At 37.9% G+C, this 18376-nt stretch overlaps 1 protein-coding gene and 1 long non-coding RNA gene across 2 annotated transcripts; both read left to right on the forward strand.

Annotated features, from left to right (window-relative positions):
- Nucleotides 1–667: 667 nt before the first annotated feature.
- On the forward strand, nucleotides 668–5839 carry LOC113317203. Its single transcript, XR_003343329.1, has 4 exons — nucleotides 668–961; nucleotides 1486–1534; nucleotides 1686–1859; nucleotides 5463–5839. It is a non-coding gene; the product is annotated as an uncharacterized LOC113317203 (long non-coding RNA).
- Nucleotides 5840–5894: 55 nt separating this feature from the next.
- LOC113315629 (21 kDa protein-like) lies at nucleotides 5895–6775 on the forward strand. The gene is given in 3 exon segments (XM_026563895.1): nucleotides 5895–5967; nucleotides 6199–6357; nucleotides 6360–6775. Coding segments are annotated over 3 exon segments (648 nt in total).
- Nucleotides 6776–18376: the final 11601 nt, after the last annotated feature.

Raw genomic sequence — 18376 nt, forward strand, 5'->3', positions numbered from 1 at the left:
GACCAAATTTTGGGGTACACGATTTCGACACAAATTTAAACTATCAACGGCAACGGATGCAGGGAGCAAATGGTTCCGCCTTGTCATTTCCAATCAATAGCAAGAGAACTTGCAAATTTACCGAGCTCGATATCTGAAGTTTTTGTAGACCGCTGTTAAAGATGTGCGTTTTTTTTTGTACAAATATCTCTCGTCCTCTAACTGAAAAAGTATAGGGCCCATAAATTGTTTATCAGTCATCATTACTTGATAACACGGTCTAAGGCTGTTGATTTGTAGGTCGGCAATGAACACACTGTCCACATTAAGGAAAATATCAGTATGGTTGGGAGGTAGGAAGCAAGAGCTCCTACTGGACTTTTTAACATAAAACAAAATCTTCATATTTTTCTCTTGGTGCCCAAAAAGTTTCTTGTGATACGATGACAATACTAACGGTGGTGACTAATTTCCAAAAATGAGGGGTCCCTAGCTTACAATTACTGTTTTGTGAGGCGATTGGTCTGGCGACACTGATTTAGTCAATTTCAAATTTTTCCATCATCTTCTTCGATCAATTCTTCGTCTTCTCTCCGGATTTGTTATTTTTCTATGTTAATCTAATCTTTTTGATTCTTTTCTAATCTTCTCAATGATCTAATTTTCTTTTAAGCTTCAGAATTTTTGCTTGTTTTCCTATTTTGTTTTTTCAAAACCCTAATTTCTGACGGTCTAGTCCTTTCCATCAAACTCTTAGAACCCATTCTTCTTTTTGAATTTTCCTCATGTTTAAACTAGTTTATTGGTTTGTTTTTAGTTTCTGTGTTTCTGGTCAATTTCAATTCGTAGAATTTCTAACTTTTAATTTCTTTTCTGATTAGGTTATGGGTTGAGGGGGAGACAACATAGGGTTTATGTCTTCACCATCATGAGATTAAGCAAAGTGATATATGATTTGATTGGTTATTGAGGTTTCTTTCGGGTATGATTTTATTGCTCTTATCAAAGCCTCTTATTGGTTATGATTGATATTTCTCAGAAGTTTTTTTTTTTTTTGATATGCTATTTCTAGCATTATGAGATCCTACTTCTTGTAGGGATTTGATTATGAAGATTAATTTAGTTCTTATGAATTGGGAATGAACTGTTGGTTAAGTTCTGAAGTGTCTGATTTTCTTAAACAAGCATTATGAAGTAGCTCATGATTACCTGAGGTTTAGACCTTATTAGGTCCTTCTTGAAACTAGTATTGGTTGAAGAATTCTTAGGGTTTGTGTTTGGAAATGGGTAATCTCTGTTTTTCTCAATTATAAATTGGAAGTATAAAAATGGAATATTGTTTAACTGATTTAAGTATTGGAATTCTTAATATTTTTTGTTTGTCTTATGGTATCTGATTACCTTGTGAAGAAGTAGTGATCAGACTTGTTGTAACACTCGTCATTTATGGTTATTAGAGAACCTGTTTTGTAAGTTCATCTGATGGTAGTTTCTGAATCTGAAAAGGGGGAAGGATCTGGTGCAATCAAAAGGTCTGAGGTCTCTGCTTCGATAGGTACTGGATCTCATTCAAATGTTGTTGTGCACCCTTCAGCTTGCTCTTTCAGTCTCCAGTTTGTTGTAAAAGGTTCAAGTTCTTCTACTCTCCCTGAGTTATCAAATGCTTTGCTTACATTTCCCTTCTGTTGCTGCTTTATCAAAACTAGGAGAATATAGGATCAAGCTGTCTTGATAAGGAAGTTATTTATGAACCTACCCCAATTACTTTTTTACCTCCTGAGCCTCTTATCACTGAAGAAGAATTTGAAAATGAAGTTAATCTCATGATGGTGGATACAATGGACTCTATGGATGCTGAACCTGCCTCTATTCATGACCTTGTAAGTTTTCCTTGAACTTTTTCCCTATATTATCTTTATTTGTCTTAGTTTTTGGTTTTAATCTCTGAGAATCATGAAATTTATTTGCTGGAACATGAATGGATGTTGCTCTGATAAAAAATGGCTACATCTCTTGAACTTATTTAGAAAATTTAAACCTAGTGCAATTTGTCTCTTAGAAACTATGGTTGACACTGAAACTGTTAATAAATTTACTCATCATCTCCCTTTCGATTCGTGGCATGTAGTACCTGATGTTGGTAAGTCAGGTGGTTTGGCTTTAGGGTACTATGCAAATTCTAATATTGAAGTTATAGGTAGTGCTTTTAACATGATTCATATTGTCTACGACAAACTCCTGTTATAAAAAACTGTATTGTTTCTTTTGTTTATGTTTCTTTAAATGTTCTGGGTATGAGAAATCAATGGAACTATTTGAGTCACATGAATGAAGTGGATAATAGGCCTTGGTTATTATTAGTGGACTTTAACTTTATATTTTGTTAGAAATACCTTAACTCAGTTAAAAATGAATGAAGTTTTTCTTTTGGCAATCCTTTTACGTGGTGTAATAGAAGGTTTAAGAATCCAACTGATTTGATTTTCGAAAAAAACTAGATAGGGGATTTATGAATGATAAGTGGGTTTCGGTTCTTCCTCATATTAGGGTCACTAATTTAGGAAGAGTTTATTCTGATCACTGTCATATTTTACTAAAGTGTTTTCATCAAGAACAAGCTCTGTTTATTCCTTATAAATTCTTTAAATGTTGGCAATTGAGCTCAGATTTTTAGAATGTGCTTATTAATTCTTGGGATTAAGGTGTTAAGGGTTCTCCAAGTTATATTATTGCTGGAAAGCTTAAAAATCTTAAGCTTGATCTCAGCAAATGGAACTTGAACTCTTTTGGTCATATTAAAACAACTATATCTAGGTTAAATTCTGAAATTGAAAAGCTTCGGTCTATGCCTTATACTCCAACTATAGGTAGTTATATTATGAATTACTTAAAGCAGCTTGATTTGTGGTATGAAATAGAATATTCTTTTTATAAACAAAAATACTTAAGAATATGTATAACACCATACATACTTTAAGAGACAGTCAGGGTAATTGGTTGGAAACTGGAGAGCAAGTAATATCTCTTCTTACAAATCACTTTAAATGTACTTATACTTCTTCTATGCCAAGTAATGTTGAGATTGAAGAAGTTTTAAAAGATGTTCAGCCAACTATTACAGATGCAATGAATGTCGACTTAGTAGCTATTCCTACTATTGAAGAAATTCATTATGTTGTAAACAATATGGCTCCTTGGGCAGAAGTCTCTATTGAAGTTATTAATCATGTTCAATCTTTTTTTCGAAATAAATTTCTTCTCAAGCAGTTAAACCACTCTTTCATTACGCTTATTCCTAAGGTTAATAATCCTTCCTCTCCTAATGAATTTAGACCTATTAGTTTAACAAATTCAGTTTATAAAATAATTTCAAAATTTTTAACTAATAGATTAAAACCTCTTCTTGACTCTCTTATTTCGCCTTATCAATCTGCTTTTATAGCTAACAGGCAGATTCAAGATAATATTATAATCAGTCATGAAGTTTTGCACTCCTTTAAAACTAAAAAGAAAAAAAACAATAAGAATGGTTTTATGGCCATCAAGCTAGATCTTTGAAAATCTTTTGATAGACTAGAATGGCCTTTTATTCTTTCAGTCTTTAAGAAACTTGGTTTCTCTGAAATTTGGTGTCAGCTGATCTATCAATGTATTAGCACGGTTTCTTATTCAGTCTTAGTTAATGGCTCTCCAGGTGAGGTCTTTTTCCCTTCTAGGGGCATTAGACAGGGAGATTGTCTATCTCTTTACATCTTTATTATTTGTATGGAAACACTATCTCAACTATTGATGAAAGGTGAATCTGAAAATTTGATACAGGGTTTTAAAATAAATAAAAATAGTCCTTCTATCTCTCATTTGCTTTTCGTTGATGATTGTATACTATTTTCAAAAGCTTCGTTATCTTATGCTAGAAACTTAATGAAGATTATAAATACTTTTGCAAAGGCTTCTGGTCAGGCTATCAATTTTGAGAAATCTGGCTTCTTTACTAGTGCTAAGATGCATCATAAGCATGTGAAGTTATTATCGAAATCTCCAGGGATTAAATTTTTGAGTAGTTCTGAGAAATACCTTGGTACACCGTTATTTGTTAAAAGGGATAAATCTAAGTCATTTCAGTTTCTTATAGATAAATTCTATGCTAGATTAAGCAATTGTAAGAGATCCAATCTTAATGGTGCTGGTAGAACAGTTATTATGCTTTCCAGTTTGGCAGTTTATCATATGTCTTGTTTTCCTTTCCCTAAAAAGATTACTTCAAAAATTGATTCGATTCAGAGAACTTTTTGGTGGTCAAAGAAAAATCCAAGAAGAGCAGCTTATTTTCGTTCTTGGAGTGATATTGGTAAGTCTAAGTTAAGTGGTGTCTTAGGTATTAGAAATTCTTATGCAACTAATAGGGTTCTTATTGCTAAACTGAGTTGGAGAATTTGTAAAAACCCAGATCAGTTGGTTTCTAGATTCTTAAAAGATAAATATTTTCCTAATCAAAACTTGTTGGAAATTGATAAAGCGGCTGATACTTCCTCTTGGATCTGGAAAGGTATAGTTAATAGTTTGTTATTTTTAAAGCAAATATTATGAGTAAAATAAATGATGGTACATCTACGAGAATCTGGTCTTCTAACTGATCACCATGCAGTAGCTCACCACCTGTTTCTATTAATCCGAATTTTAATAACTACAATTTGTTAGTGAGCTTATGGATGTTCAAAATAACACTTGGAATATTGGCCTTTTAACCTCTCTGTTTTCTCCTGATGATGTTATTAAAATTAGGTCTCTTAGAATTAATACTAGTAAAAAAGATAACATTTTTTGGAGTCACACTAAGAGTGGCGATTTCTCTGTCAAGACAGCTTATAATGTTTATATGAATGATTATAACTCAATTGAAGATGCTTCTTTCTGGAAAAAGGTTCGGTCTTTAGAATGTCTTCCAAAAATTAAATTCTTCATGTGGAAAGTGTTCGCTCAGATGTTGCCAGTAAATTCTACCCCCAAACTTTATAATCCTGTTGTTGATGATTGCTGCCCGTTATGTAGAAATGAAGTTGAATCTGTAATGCATTTGTTTATTCGTTGTCCTATTGCTTCTCATATTTGGTTTGCTTTATCTCTCCAACATTTGATTGTTACTGATTATGTTTAGATGGAAGATATTTTTCAATGGTGGTTTGATAAGGTCTTAGGGAAGTCTCCATATGCAGTCAATTGGCCAAGTATTGGAGCAATTGTGATGTGGTGTGTTTGGAAATTAAGATGTGATGTGTTCTTCGGGAATGTTTCAATAAATCTAGATAGAGTAATTTTGGATACTAAAAGATTGATCAATACATATATTGCTCCTCCTTAGTATTATAAAACTATTAGAATGGAAGTTAAAACTTCCATTCAGGTTGTTGATTATATCATTTTTATAGATGGTTCTTTCAAGAAGTTTAATATGGGTGTGGGTTTGATTCTCTGTGATACTGTAGGAAGATTAAAGAGAACTAGATCGGACTTTGGACTGACTACAGATGCAGTTGGTGCTGAGGCGACTGCTCTAATTTTTGCAATTTCCTGGGCGAAGGAGATGAATCTGTCTAGAGTTCTGTTCGTTAGTGATTGCCTTCATTTGGTAGATTTTGTTAATGGAGGAAATGGTTCCGTGGATTGGAGATGTAGTGATATTATGGAAGACAGTCGGATTTCCTTTTCTAGTTTTTATATTAAGCGTCTTAAGAACAAGCTAGCCGACCAGCTTGCACGTCGGGCTAGAAAGTTCAGTTTAAAAGATAACTGGGTCTCTGTTCCTCCTTTTTTGGACAGTTTGACGAGGAAAGAGCCCATAGTTGATGTTTGTAAATTTCTTCTTTGTTAATGCATCAGTGTTTTTCTTAGCAAAAAAACGATACGATGACAATAAGATGAATTTGAAACTTTTCAACATCGTATTTATTTTTGTCTGCGCGACTAGACATGGGATAAGTGTAAGATACGGTATGATTTAGTTCGTTTTTACACAAGTGCCGTGAAATGTGAAAAACCAATAGTGAAAAACAAATCAAGTTCACATACAAAAAACTGTTTTCCCAAGTCCCTTTATATAAACCCCACAAACCCATTTCTAAATTCCAACATCTCACATTTCATCACTACCACCAAAAACATCTATCTCTATATGTCTCGGATATATTTCAGTTCAACTTAATCTGCCATGAACCAAACTAGTTTCCTCTGTCTCCTTCTTCTTTTGTTCATGTTTTGCACATCATCGGTCATCATGGCAAAAAAAGTCTGGCAATTTCATCAAAACATCTTGCGGTGTGACCCAGTATCCAGATTTATGTTTTGAATCACTTTCAGTATTTAGAAGCTAAATCCAACAAAGTCTAAGAAAAGAGCTCAAACATCATTACACGTAAGTTTATCCCAAGCTAGATCTGTAAGGAGTTACGTTTCCACGATGACTAGAGTTAAAGGTATCAAAGGTATAGATCTCCAAGATTTGAAAGATTGTGTAGATAGTATGGGTGATAGTGTGGATCGGTTGAGTAAATCCATCAAAGAACTTGGAGAAATGAGTAAGGGTAAAAATGTTGTTTCCGATTTCATGTGGCATATGAGTAATGTACATACTTGGGTAAGTGCTGCACTTGCTGATGAAAATACTCGTACTAAAGGGTTTACATGTCATGGCAAGAATACTAATTATAGAATTTCTATTAGGAGAAGAGTCACTGGTGTTGCTCAGGTTACTAGTAATGCACTTGCTCTGGTTAATCATTTTTCTGCTAAGCACTACTAAGGATATGGATTTTAGCCAGGATCTTACTATCTACTTGATCTAGGATTTTCTTTCTGATCTTATTTTATGTGACCAATGTTCAAGTGTCAATCAACAACCAAAGGTTGGATTTACCAATTGATTAAACTGCGGACAACCTGTGATATTTCAATTATATAAACAAATATAATGCAGAAAAAAATAACACAGACACCAGAAATTTTGTTAACGAGGAAACCGCAAATGCAGAAAAACCCGGGACCTAGTCCAGATTGAACACTACACTGTATTAAGCCGCTGCAGACACTAGTCTACTACAAGATTAACTCGGACTGGAATGTAGCTGAGCCCTAACCAATATCACACTGATCAAGGTACAGTCGCGTTCCCGACGCCTCTGAATCCCAGCAGGATTCTACGCACTTGATTCCCTTAGCTGATCTCACCCACAACTAAGAGTTTCTACGACCCAAAATCGAAGACTTATAAACAAATATGTCTCCCACATAAATGTCTTTTCTGATAGATAAATCCGTCTCCCACATAAATACCTATGAAGGTTTGTTTCCTCTTATGATAAATCAAGATGCACATGAACCAATTGATAATCCGGTCTTATTTTCCCGGAGAACATCCTAGAAATATCAATCACCTCACAGTAACTTAACTATATGGTAGTAGAACAAGTTATTGTCGAATCACAAAGAATGAGACAAAAAGCTTTGTGATTACTTTTTATATCTTACCTATCGGAGATAAATCTCGAGTCAATCTTAGAGAAGACAGTACTCAATACGATTGAACAAGTAAGATCAGAATATGCAACTACAAAGAAAATATTTGGATCTGGCTTCAGAATCCCAATGAAGTCTTTAAGTTGTTAACCTAAATGGTTTTAGGAAAACCCTAGGTTAATGATGAACCGACTCTAGTATGCAACTTGTATCACACAGGAGGTGTGGGGATTAGGTTTCCTAGTTGCTAAATTTCTCCCTTATATAGCTTTCAAATCAGAGTTTGCTTAGTTAGCTTAGAAACAAAGCATTCATTATTCACCGTTAGATGAAATCCTGATTTAAGATACAAACTAAGTTTTGCTTGAAACCAAAGAAATGTCTCTCCATCGTTAGATGGACTTAGATTGTCACTCACAAATGAAATATACTTCATTTAGATATGGGTAACCGTACCTAAACGTGTATACTTAGTTGGTTCAATAATATTCAACAAAGGTTAGCCATATGAACGCTTTTGTCTAATCCACATTCTTCTAACACATCTAGATCAACTACGATGATCAAAGATAATCAAAGGATCTAATTGTATTCTTCAGAGAGTTGTTCAATTGTTAACAATCACATAGAAGTATATATGATTCAATTGAAGCAAAATCGGATTGATTCGAAAGAATCAATTCATGAACATTTAAGCCACGGTTTGCAAAGATTGCATTCTTTATTATATAAATGTATTTGTTCATGAGTATGAAATCATACTTTACCGATTTAAGAACTTGAACCACTTAAGTTTGTGAACGGGTATGCGAGCTTAAGTTCTGGACAGTGGTCACAAGCTAACAGTTTGTAAACGGGAATGAAAACTTTAGCTCCGGACTGAACTCAGTTGAAACCGTTTGCGAACGGGTACGCAAACTTGGTTCCCGGACTTCAACAGTTAAATCAGTTTGCGAACGGGTATGCAAACTTAAGTGCCCTGACTTAAACAGTTGAATAAGTTTGCGAAAGGGTATGCAAACTTCTGGTCCTGAATTCCGTCAAAACAGTTCGTACACTAAGTACACAAACCGTAATGTATCCAGACATGGGTGTTATCTCTTAACTCTCATTTCAATCATTGAAACATTCTTAGAAGAAGAAAATGGATGTCTCACACACACCATTAGTTAATAAGCAATTTTCAAGTGATCGAATGATCAATACGAAACTTTCCAAGTCAACATCAAATGACTGTCTCACATAAATCATGTAAGATGTTTCAAGGAAATTTCCACATGATCATCTTTTGACATAAATTCAAGAATAATTATGAATGTATCTAAGACAGAAATCCACCAACACGTATTTCGAGAAATAGATAAGCAAGTAATACTCAGCTCGAAATATCAAATGTGTACGATACGAAAGACCATATCGTATACGACTTTTGTCTCAATAGGAGATAAGTAAGAATATAATAGAGTTCTGAGGATTGATGAGTTTTAGTCTCCACATACCTTTTGTTGATGAAGTTCCTCCAAGTTCTTCAGTAGTAAGCGCCGTGAAGTCTAAAGCTCAACTATACAATCCATCCTAGTCTGAAACTTATATAGATAGACTAGAAATCAAGACTACAGTTTTGATCAACTAAACTTGACAAACAAGCTTGAGATAACAACGCTTGCGAGTTCGGCCGAGCAATGCTCTAACAATCTCCCCCTTTGTCAATTTTAGTGACAAAACTATCAATATATATGGATTACAAAATAAATAAGACTTTCTAGCTTCTCATCCATAATGCTTGATTTCCTTGGTTCTTCAACATTACTTGAATTCTTTGCCGCTCCAAGTATTCCAGTGACACTGAATGAATTCGACCCAGCATCATTGTTGTTGAAGATCCGTAGCTATAACAATAATCAACAAGATTGTTTTCATATTTTTATACAATGTCATAGTATTATTACACAACATCAAAGTTCAATTGTACCACAACTTTGAAAATAATATTATGGCGGTATGTATCACTCCCCCTTATTCAATACTTCATCTCACAATGAAAACCACTCCCCCTTACATAATGATCCGTAAACCATATGTATGTTTTGTGACCTACAAAATAATTCCCCACCTTTTTGTCAATATAAATTGGCAAAGGTACAATAATTACGGGATTGTTGATGGTGGTTTTTAGTTCAAGGATAAAGTTATAAATTTCCCGTATTTAATATGTTGTCACTCTGCAAAGAGACAGATCCATGTAATAGTGATGAGTTTTCAACCTCTTCACTGGCGCATTTATTGAGCAATTCAATATATTCACATGAAATTTACCCAGAATGGTGCATGTAGCAACAACCCAGATGTTCTGTAAATTTCGACGCCCTGCCTATATTATTCATTAATATAAGACTCACCGAATACTTTTCTGTGCTATGTTCTTCGGCTGAACCCTTAATATTGATATGACATGACAATTAATGTTCACTCGCAGCAGAGTAACATGAATTTCCCGAAGTATCAAGGTTAAGGTCTTTGCATAAAAGAACTCAACAGGAAAGCATACTACTCCCTGGCAATAAATTTAAAGAACTCTATGCAGAGTTCAATCAATTTTGTGATAACTTACGAAAATATCCTAACCCAATTAATTTGCAAGTAATGCTTCCTAAGGCATTAATTTTGATATGGAAACTGGAGCCAATGTTGCCGAAGCCGTATTTGGGTTTAACACCAATATGCCAAATTCTAGACTTGGCCATGCCGCCAAGCCCTAATTTTGGCCATGGCGCCAAATCCTAGCTTGGCCATGCCGCCAAGCCCTAATTTTGGCCACGACGCCAAATACTAGCTTTGGCCATGCCACCATGTCACTGGCATGTGCCAATGGCTCTACTATGCTATTAAAAGATGCCAACGGAATGCAGCCATAATCAATGGCCACCCTCTCACATGAATTACAATCTCAGCCGTCCAAATTTGCCACAGAATTGACAGGCCCATGGCAAGTTTTAGGCGACCAGCAAGCCTAATAGCATCACACGCTATTCTCTTGAGGCAAGTCTCCTGACTTTGACTCGCCACACATGGCTACCTGCTACTTAGTTCACGTACAATTAATCAGAGTAGCCAGGTCTTGTACACAAGACCCACTCAGCAATCTTCTACACTTTTCCATACTTGAGATATCAAACATGTCACAAATTGGGGGATGCTCATCAGGGTATTGATCTGGCGGTTTACAGCGTGCGGCGTGCAACACGTCCATCATAAGAAAGTGTCAGGAAAACAGGGCAGTTAGTAGCGGCAAGAAGTAGTGGGTGTAAACAAACTCGTTTCCTTCATAGTGGGAAAATGGCTTCTGACATTTACACATTACCCCACTTCTCCATCACTCAACGACTCCCACTTCCTACGAGACCAGGGTGCATTCAGTTATGACTTGTATAAATAGGTTTCACCTATTTTCGACCAAGCGACAAGTTTTTGGTTAACAACAACACAGTATCCAGAAAACACCAAAAGAACTAATAGCTTACATTCCGCAAGCCAGTTCCACATTCTGATACAAGTCATAAAATAGCCACACCTTCAGAATTAATCATTCTGGTTTCAACACCTTCTTCGCTTCCCTCCCTAGGATCAACTCTTCTCCTTCACTTTGTGACTGAAGCAAGCCTGGAATGGCCATTTCTTGGTTTAGGCCAGGATTGTACAGATTAATCTCTGGAATCTAAAGTACTCCCGTGCAGTGCATTTGTTTAAGGTTTAGGCTCGTTTCTCAACCACACACCCAAATTGACCAAAACCAGCAGAAACAGTTTTTACCCACAAACAATTGGCGACCGCAGTGGGAGATTAATCTCTCGGTTGAAATACCAATTTCCAATTTCATTTTTCAATCCCAATTTCAAGAGGATAGAGCTCAAGTGCAGGTCATCAATAAACCCCGATGCCACCGGCGCTGAAAACGCCCTTGATATCAACATTCCTTTCAGTGACATCAATGTACCACCTATCAGCATGATCAACACCCGCGGCGCCGCAGACTCTACCACCAATATCAGCGACGTAGGAAACATTCCCTCAGGCGTTACACCTCTGATCACCAGAGAAAGAGCCGCTGCCGCCACCCTCACTGTTTCTTCAAGTGTGACGCTCCCAGTTGTCACCAGAGATGATGTCACTCCACCATCAGGACGAGAGACCGGAGGGGCCAGAGGAAGCCGACCCCTTATTACCATTTCTGATTTGATGGAAAGACAAGAAGTTCTTGCTAAGGCTCATACGGACATGGCCACAACTCAAAAGGAGCGAAACAATGAACATCTGAATGATTAGTCAAGGGATTAAGATTCGGGCGTTAGATTGTCATAAACCAAATGTGACTGAGCATCAATTGGTGGAGTTGTGCATTAATGCTTTCTGGGGACTTTGTTCACAAAACCATGTAGTCTATGATGGAGAATGTGTGTGGGATTTTCAATTTCTCCAAGGTGCAGCGCTGAGATATATTTTAATCCCTCAACTTTGTTGCGTTGGCGCTTCGACCTTTGCTCCGGGAGCCGCTTCAACGTTCTCTCCAGAAGCCGTCGCTTCAACGTTCTCTCCAGAAGCCGCTCCGCTTCAACGTTTCGCTCCAGAAGCCGCTCTGCATCAATGTTTTGCTCCAGGAGCCTCTTCAACGTTCTCTCCAGAAGCCGCTCTGCTTCAACGTTTCGCTCCAGAAGCCTATGCTTCAACTTTTCGCTCCAAAATTCGCTCCGCTTCAACGTTTCGCTTTAGAAGCCTTTGCTTAAACTTTTCGCTCCCAAAGCCGCTTCACTTCAACGTTTCGCTCCAGGAGCCACTTCAACGTTTCGCCTCCAGAAGCAGCTCCTCTTAAACGTTTCGCTCCAGAAGCCGCTTCAATGTTCTCTCCAGAAGCCGCCACTCCTTCCTGCCAAGGTTCGTTCCCGTAGCCGCCACTCCTCCCTGTCAAGAATTGTAATCGCAGCCAGCCAAGTCTCTTCTGATCACAGCTGCTGCTCTTTCGTTGATACCAACCAGATCTTCACCATAGCAACAACCACTACAAAGAATATTTCGTCCATGTGACGTTCCAAGCATCCCATCCAGGAGAGTACAATAAGCTTGTATCAAATCACAGAGGCATGGATTCAAGGTGGTACAACCAAAGTATAGCTACACTTGGGGACTGAAGCCTCCTTCAGGTTTAGAAGTTTAAACGCAGTCACCACCTTACCAACGAATTCAACGGAAGCACATCTTCCACGAGAAAATAAGCTCAGGATAATTACACATGGGGACTTTTGTCACGCTGCTTACTCACGGGAGAGCCTGATACACCCAAATCCCAATCATGCGTGAAGTACATGCCTAGCGGATACAGAGCTAAGTAACTATCCTTAAACTAAATGTTTTATATCTATTAGGCATAACAAATAAAATTTTTAAATCTCTTAGTGTTGAGAAGTTCAAATTCCTCAACACTCACCACTGTGTTGCCAGGCAAACTGCCTCAACACATTTTTCCTCTTAGTGTTGAGACATGAAAATTCCTCAACACTCACCACAATGTTGCCAGGAAAACTGCCTCAACACATACTTCCTCTTAGTGTTGAGACGTGAAAATTCCTTAAAACTCACCACTGTGTTGCCAGACAAACTGCCTCAACACATTTTTCCTCTTAGTGTTGAGACGTTCAAATTCCCCAACACTTTGCCTGGCAACACATATTCCCTCTTAGTGTTGAGACGTTCAAATTCCTCAACACTCACCACTGTGTTGCCATGCAAACTACCTCAACACATTTTTCCTCTTAGTGTCGAGATGTGAAAATTCCTCAACACTCACCACTGTGTTGTCAGGCAAACTGCCTCAACACATACTTCCTCTTAGTGTTGAGACGTGAAAATTCCTCAACACTCAACATTGTTTTGCCAGGCAAACTGACTCAACACATACTTCCTCTTAGTGTTGAGACGTGAAAATTCCTCAACACTCACCACTATGTTGCCAGGCAAACTGCCTCAACACATTTTTCCTCTTAGTGTTGAGACGTTAAAATTCCTCAACACTCACCACTGTATTGCCAGTAAAACTTCCTCAACACATACTTCCTCTTAGTGTTGATATGTCAAAATTCCTCAACATTCACCACTGCCTCAACATATTTTTCCTCTTAGTGTTGAGACGTTCAAATTCCTCAACACCCACCAATGTGTTGCAAGGCAAACTGCCTCAACACATTTTTCCTCTTAGTGTTGAGACGTGAAAATTCCTCAACACTCACCACTGTGTTGCCAGGCAAACTGACTCAACACATACTTCCTCTTAGTGTTGAGACGTGAAAATTCGTCAACACTCACCACTGTGTTGCCAGGAAAAATGCCTCAAAACATTTTTCCTCTTAGTGTTGAGACGTTCAAATTCCTCAACACTTACCACTGTATTGCCTGGCAAACTTCCTCAACACATTTTTCCTCTTGGTGTTGAGACATTCAAATTCCTCAACACTCACCACTGTGTTGCAAGGCATACTGCCTTAGCACATCCTTCCTCTTAGTGTTGAGACGTGCAAATTCCTCAACACTCACTACTTTGTTTTCAGGCATACTACGTTAACACATCCTCCTTTTAGTGTTGAGACGTACAAATTCCTCAACACTCACTACTGTGTTGTCATGCATACTACCTCAATACATTATAGTGCTGACGGCTCCACCACCTCAACACTCGTCTTTGTATTCAAGGCTCGCTGCACCAACACTACATGGCACAAGTACTCCGTGGACAAGATATAAGCGCGCCAGCACAAAGATTACAGACTGCTCATACCTCTCACCAAAGGTCAATCGAATTTTCCTGGTAATCTTCTCATGTCTTGCCCTTTCGATTTTTTTTATCCTTGTCTGTCACCATCTCATGCTTACCCCGCAACAATGCCACCATTACGTGCTAAGTAGGGGACTTAATGTTGATGGTGGATTTTAGTTCAGGACTAAAGTTATAAATTTCCCGCATTTAATATGTTGTCACTCTGCAAAGAGACGGAGCCATGTAATAGTGATGAGTGTTCAACCTCTTCGATGGCACATTTATTGAGCAATTCAATATATTCACATGAAATTTACCCAGAATGGTGCATGTAGCAACAATCCCAGATGTTCTGTAAATTTCGCCGCCCTGCATATATTATTCATTAATATAAGACTCACCGAATACTTTTCTGCGCTATGTTCCCCGGCCGAACCCTTAATATTGATATGACATGACAATTTTGTTCTTCGAATTAATATTAATATTGATATGCGCTATGTTCTTCGCATAAAAGAACTCAACAGGAAAGCATACTGCTCTCTGACAATAAATTTAAAGAACTCTATGCAGGGTTCAATCAATTTTGTGATAACTCACGAAAATATCCTAACCCAATTAATTTGCAAAATTAGGGTTTTGCTCCGCGCGCAGTATATTAGACCTTGCTGGTCGAGACTAAACCTAGGCAAGCTAGGCAATTGATCCGCCATGGATTAGTAGGTTCAAAATCCTACCCAAAATCAGAAAACAAGGAATAAAAAAGAGGAGCCGCGGAAAAAGGAGCAATAACAAAGGGAGGTGTGGCCGTGCCATAAGCCATCCGGCGCCACTTGCCAATGGCCACGCCCCATGCTGCTTGACCGACCCTCTTCTTTTACATCGACCAATCAGGTCACTTTAAATCCGCCACACGCACACTAGAAGTGTGGCCACGCCCATGCTTGGACGGCCTCTTTTATATTAACCAATCAGGTTGCTCTAAACTTGCCACAGTGTTAAAAGAGGAAAATTGCGCCAGATGGTCACAAAGCCAATTGGCTTTCCAAAACCGCGCCAATGAGCTGAACGGCATGCCAACATGCCACTCTGCCACGCCAAACGTGCCACTTTGTGGCAGCATGCCAAACAGGCCAACATGCCGTAAATAGCGCGCCTAGGTGCTAACCTACCTCATGTTCGTGGCCACCGCCATTACATGCTTAAATTAGGGTTTTCTAGTCAGAAGCACGGCTTTTCTTTAGGCGCATTAACCAAAACCCTAATTTCCAGTTGTGGCCCAAATTACGCCGCTTTGGGCCCCACAACATGCCACGAGCCATGTGGAACCCCGGAAACCCTAAAAGTGGCTCCATGTTATGGCCACTCATAGCTGCCCTTGCTCCTGTGGACATCCCCGTGTTATGGCTCTGCCATGATTCCTTTGGCATGGTCATGGATCCGTTTGCACAAAAAACGATATTGTGCCACGGCCACATGCCACACGCGCTAATTAGGGTTTCGATATGCCGAACCCTAATTTAGCCAAGGTTGTCACGCCAACCAAGCCAAGTAATGTTCCCTAAGGAATTAAGTTTGATATGGAAACTGGAGCCAATGTTGCCGAAGCCATATTTAAATTTAACACCAATATGCCAAATTCTAGTATTCGTCATGCCGCCAAGCCCTAATTTTGTCCACGACGCCAAATCTTAGCTTGGCCATGCCGCCAAGCCCTAATTTTGGCAACGACACAAAATCCTAGCTTTGGCCATGCCACCATGTCACTGGCATGTGCCAATGGTTCTACTATGCTATTAAAAGATTCAAACGGAATGCGTCCATAATCAATGGATACCCTCTCACATGAATTACAATCTCAACCGTCCAAATCCGCCACAGAATTGACAGGCCCATGGCAAGTTTTAGGCGACCAGCAAGCCTAATAGCATCATACACTATTCTCTTGCGGCAAGTCTCCTGACTTTGACTCGCCGCACATGGCTATCTGCTACTTAGTTCGCGTACAATTAATCAGAGTAACCAGGTCTTTTACACAAGACCCTCTCAGAAATCTTCTACACTTTTCCATATTTGAGACATCAAACATGTCACAAACTAGGGGATGCTCATCAGGGTATTGGTCTGGCGGTTTACAGCGTGCGGCGTGCAACACGTCCATCATAAGAAAGTGTCAGGAAAACAGGGCAGTTAGTGGCGGCAAGAAGTAGTGGGTGTAAACAAACTCGTTTCCTTCATAGTGGGAAAATGGCTTCTGACATTTACACATTACCCCACTTCTTCATCACTCATCGACTCCCACTTCCTACGAGACCAGGGTGCGTTCAGTTATGACTTGTATAAATAGGTTTCACCTATTTTCGACCAAGCGACAAGTTTTTGGTTAACAACAACACAGTATCCAGAAAACACCAAAAGAAATGACAGCTTACATTCCGCAAGTCAGTTCCACATTCTGATACAAGTCATAAAATAGCCACACCTTCAGAATTAATTATTCTGGTCTCAACACCTTCTTCGCTTCCCTCCCCAGGACCAAGCCTTCTCCTTCACTTTGTGGTCGAAGCAAGCCTGGAACGGTAATTTCTTGGTTTAGGCCAGGATTGTACAGATTGATCTCTGGAATCTAAAGTACTTCCGTGCGGTGCATTTGTTTAAGGTTTAGGCTCGTTTCTCATGCACACACCCAAATTGACCAAAACCAGCAGAACCAGATTTTACCCACAAACATGGACCATAATGAAATTCTCAAAGAGATACTTCATGACTAAAAAAGAACATATCAACTTTGTTTCGAGATTTCACATAGTCGAAACTTAGTGTATTCACGAAGGAGTTAATAAAGATACAAGATACCTCATATATTCCTCACAAAGATTTAGCAATTAAGCACAAGTTCAATTAAGAACTCTCCCCCATAAATGTCATTCCCAAAAGGAATAACAAGAACGAGCTTACTTTCACAAGAAAAGAAGGCTTTCTTTGGACATTAACAAAGCACATGAAACATGAATTTGTATCCAGTAAACTCAAATAAATTAATTTACTAGAGAAACTCATATATTAATTTAATGAAAATACTCATCATAAGAAAACTTACGGAGCCATACAGTAATTTCACATAAAATGGATCATGGAAAGATCAATACTGCAGTTCATTCTATTTTACATCAAAATTTGCATAATGATACCATAGACTTAACCTTTGACATATAGTCTAAAAGTTCATTCTATTTTCCATCAATATTTGCATAATGACACAATAGACTTAACTTTTGAGCATATATGGAATAATCACAGTTCACGGATGTAAACCACATATGCCATACAAAATTATTTTTACAATATATAAAACCAATAAAGATTAATACTACAAAATCATCTTCCAAATAACTTATAATTTAAATAAATAAATCTAAAAACATTGCAAGATGAAAAACGTTGACAATAGCTATGTGTAATCACAATAATTGGTATTCCAAACCCTAGTTATCCTTCTTAAAAACACAAGAGATTCTCATAAAAAGTTTCCTAGAAATTAAGATTCAAAATCTAAAAACAACAAGCTAAATACAAAAGAACCCTAGACCAACAAAACCGATCATGAATTGAAATCAAGTAGCACTTCTGGAACCCTCACGAGTATTGAGTCCTTTAAGCTTGTAATTGACAACATCCACTGCTTCTTCAGAAAAGATATCCTCATTGAAAAGATCTTTAACATGTGTCTTCATGAGAACAGGGTCAGAATTAACCCTTTTCAACCAAATCGTAACACATCGAGACCCTTCAAAGTATCAACGAGCTGTAGTTTTGCTTTCTCAAAGAATTTAAGAAAATCATGAACTACTTCAGCCGAAACCATCTCATCATTCTCAACATCTTGATGAGTATAAGCATAGTAGCATGAGATATCAGGATAATCCTTAGGATTTTGATATTCGATATTTGATATCATCAACATCTACTAGGGTTCTTTTCTTCTTCCCTTTGGACTCGAAACCAATACCTTTATCAAGAAAACCTCTTGCAAAATCACAAGTGCGAGAAGGTGAAGACATTCTTGACAAGAAGAAAATAACCTAG

Source organism: Papaver somniferum, chromosome 10 (assembly GCF_003573695.1).
Source record: "Papaver somniferum cultivar HN1 chromosome 10, ASM357369v1, whole genome shotgun sequence".
In the NCBI taxonomy this organism is placed as follows: domain Eukaryota; kingdom Viridiplantae; phylum Streptophyta; class Magnoliopsida; order Ranunculales; family Papaveraceae; genus Papaver; species Papaver somniferum.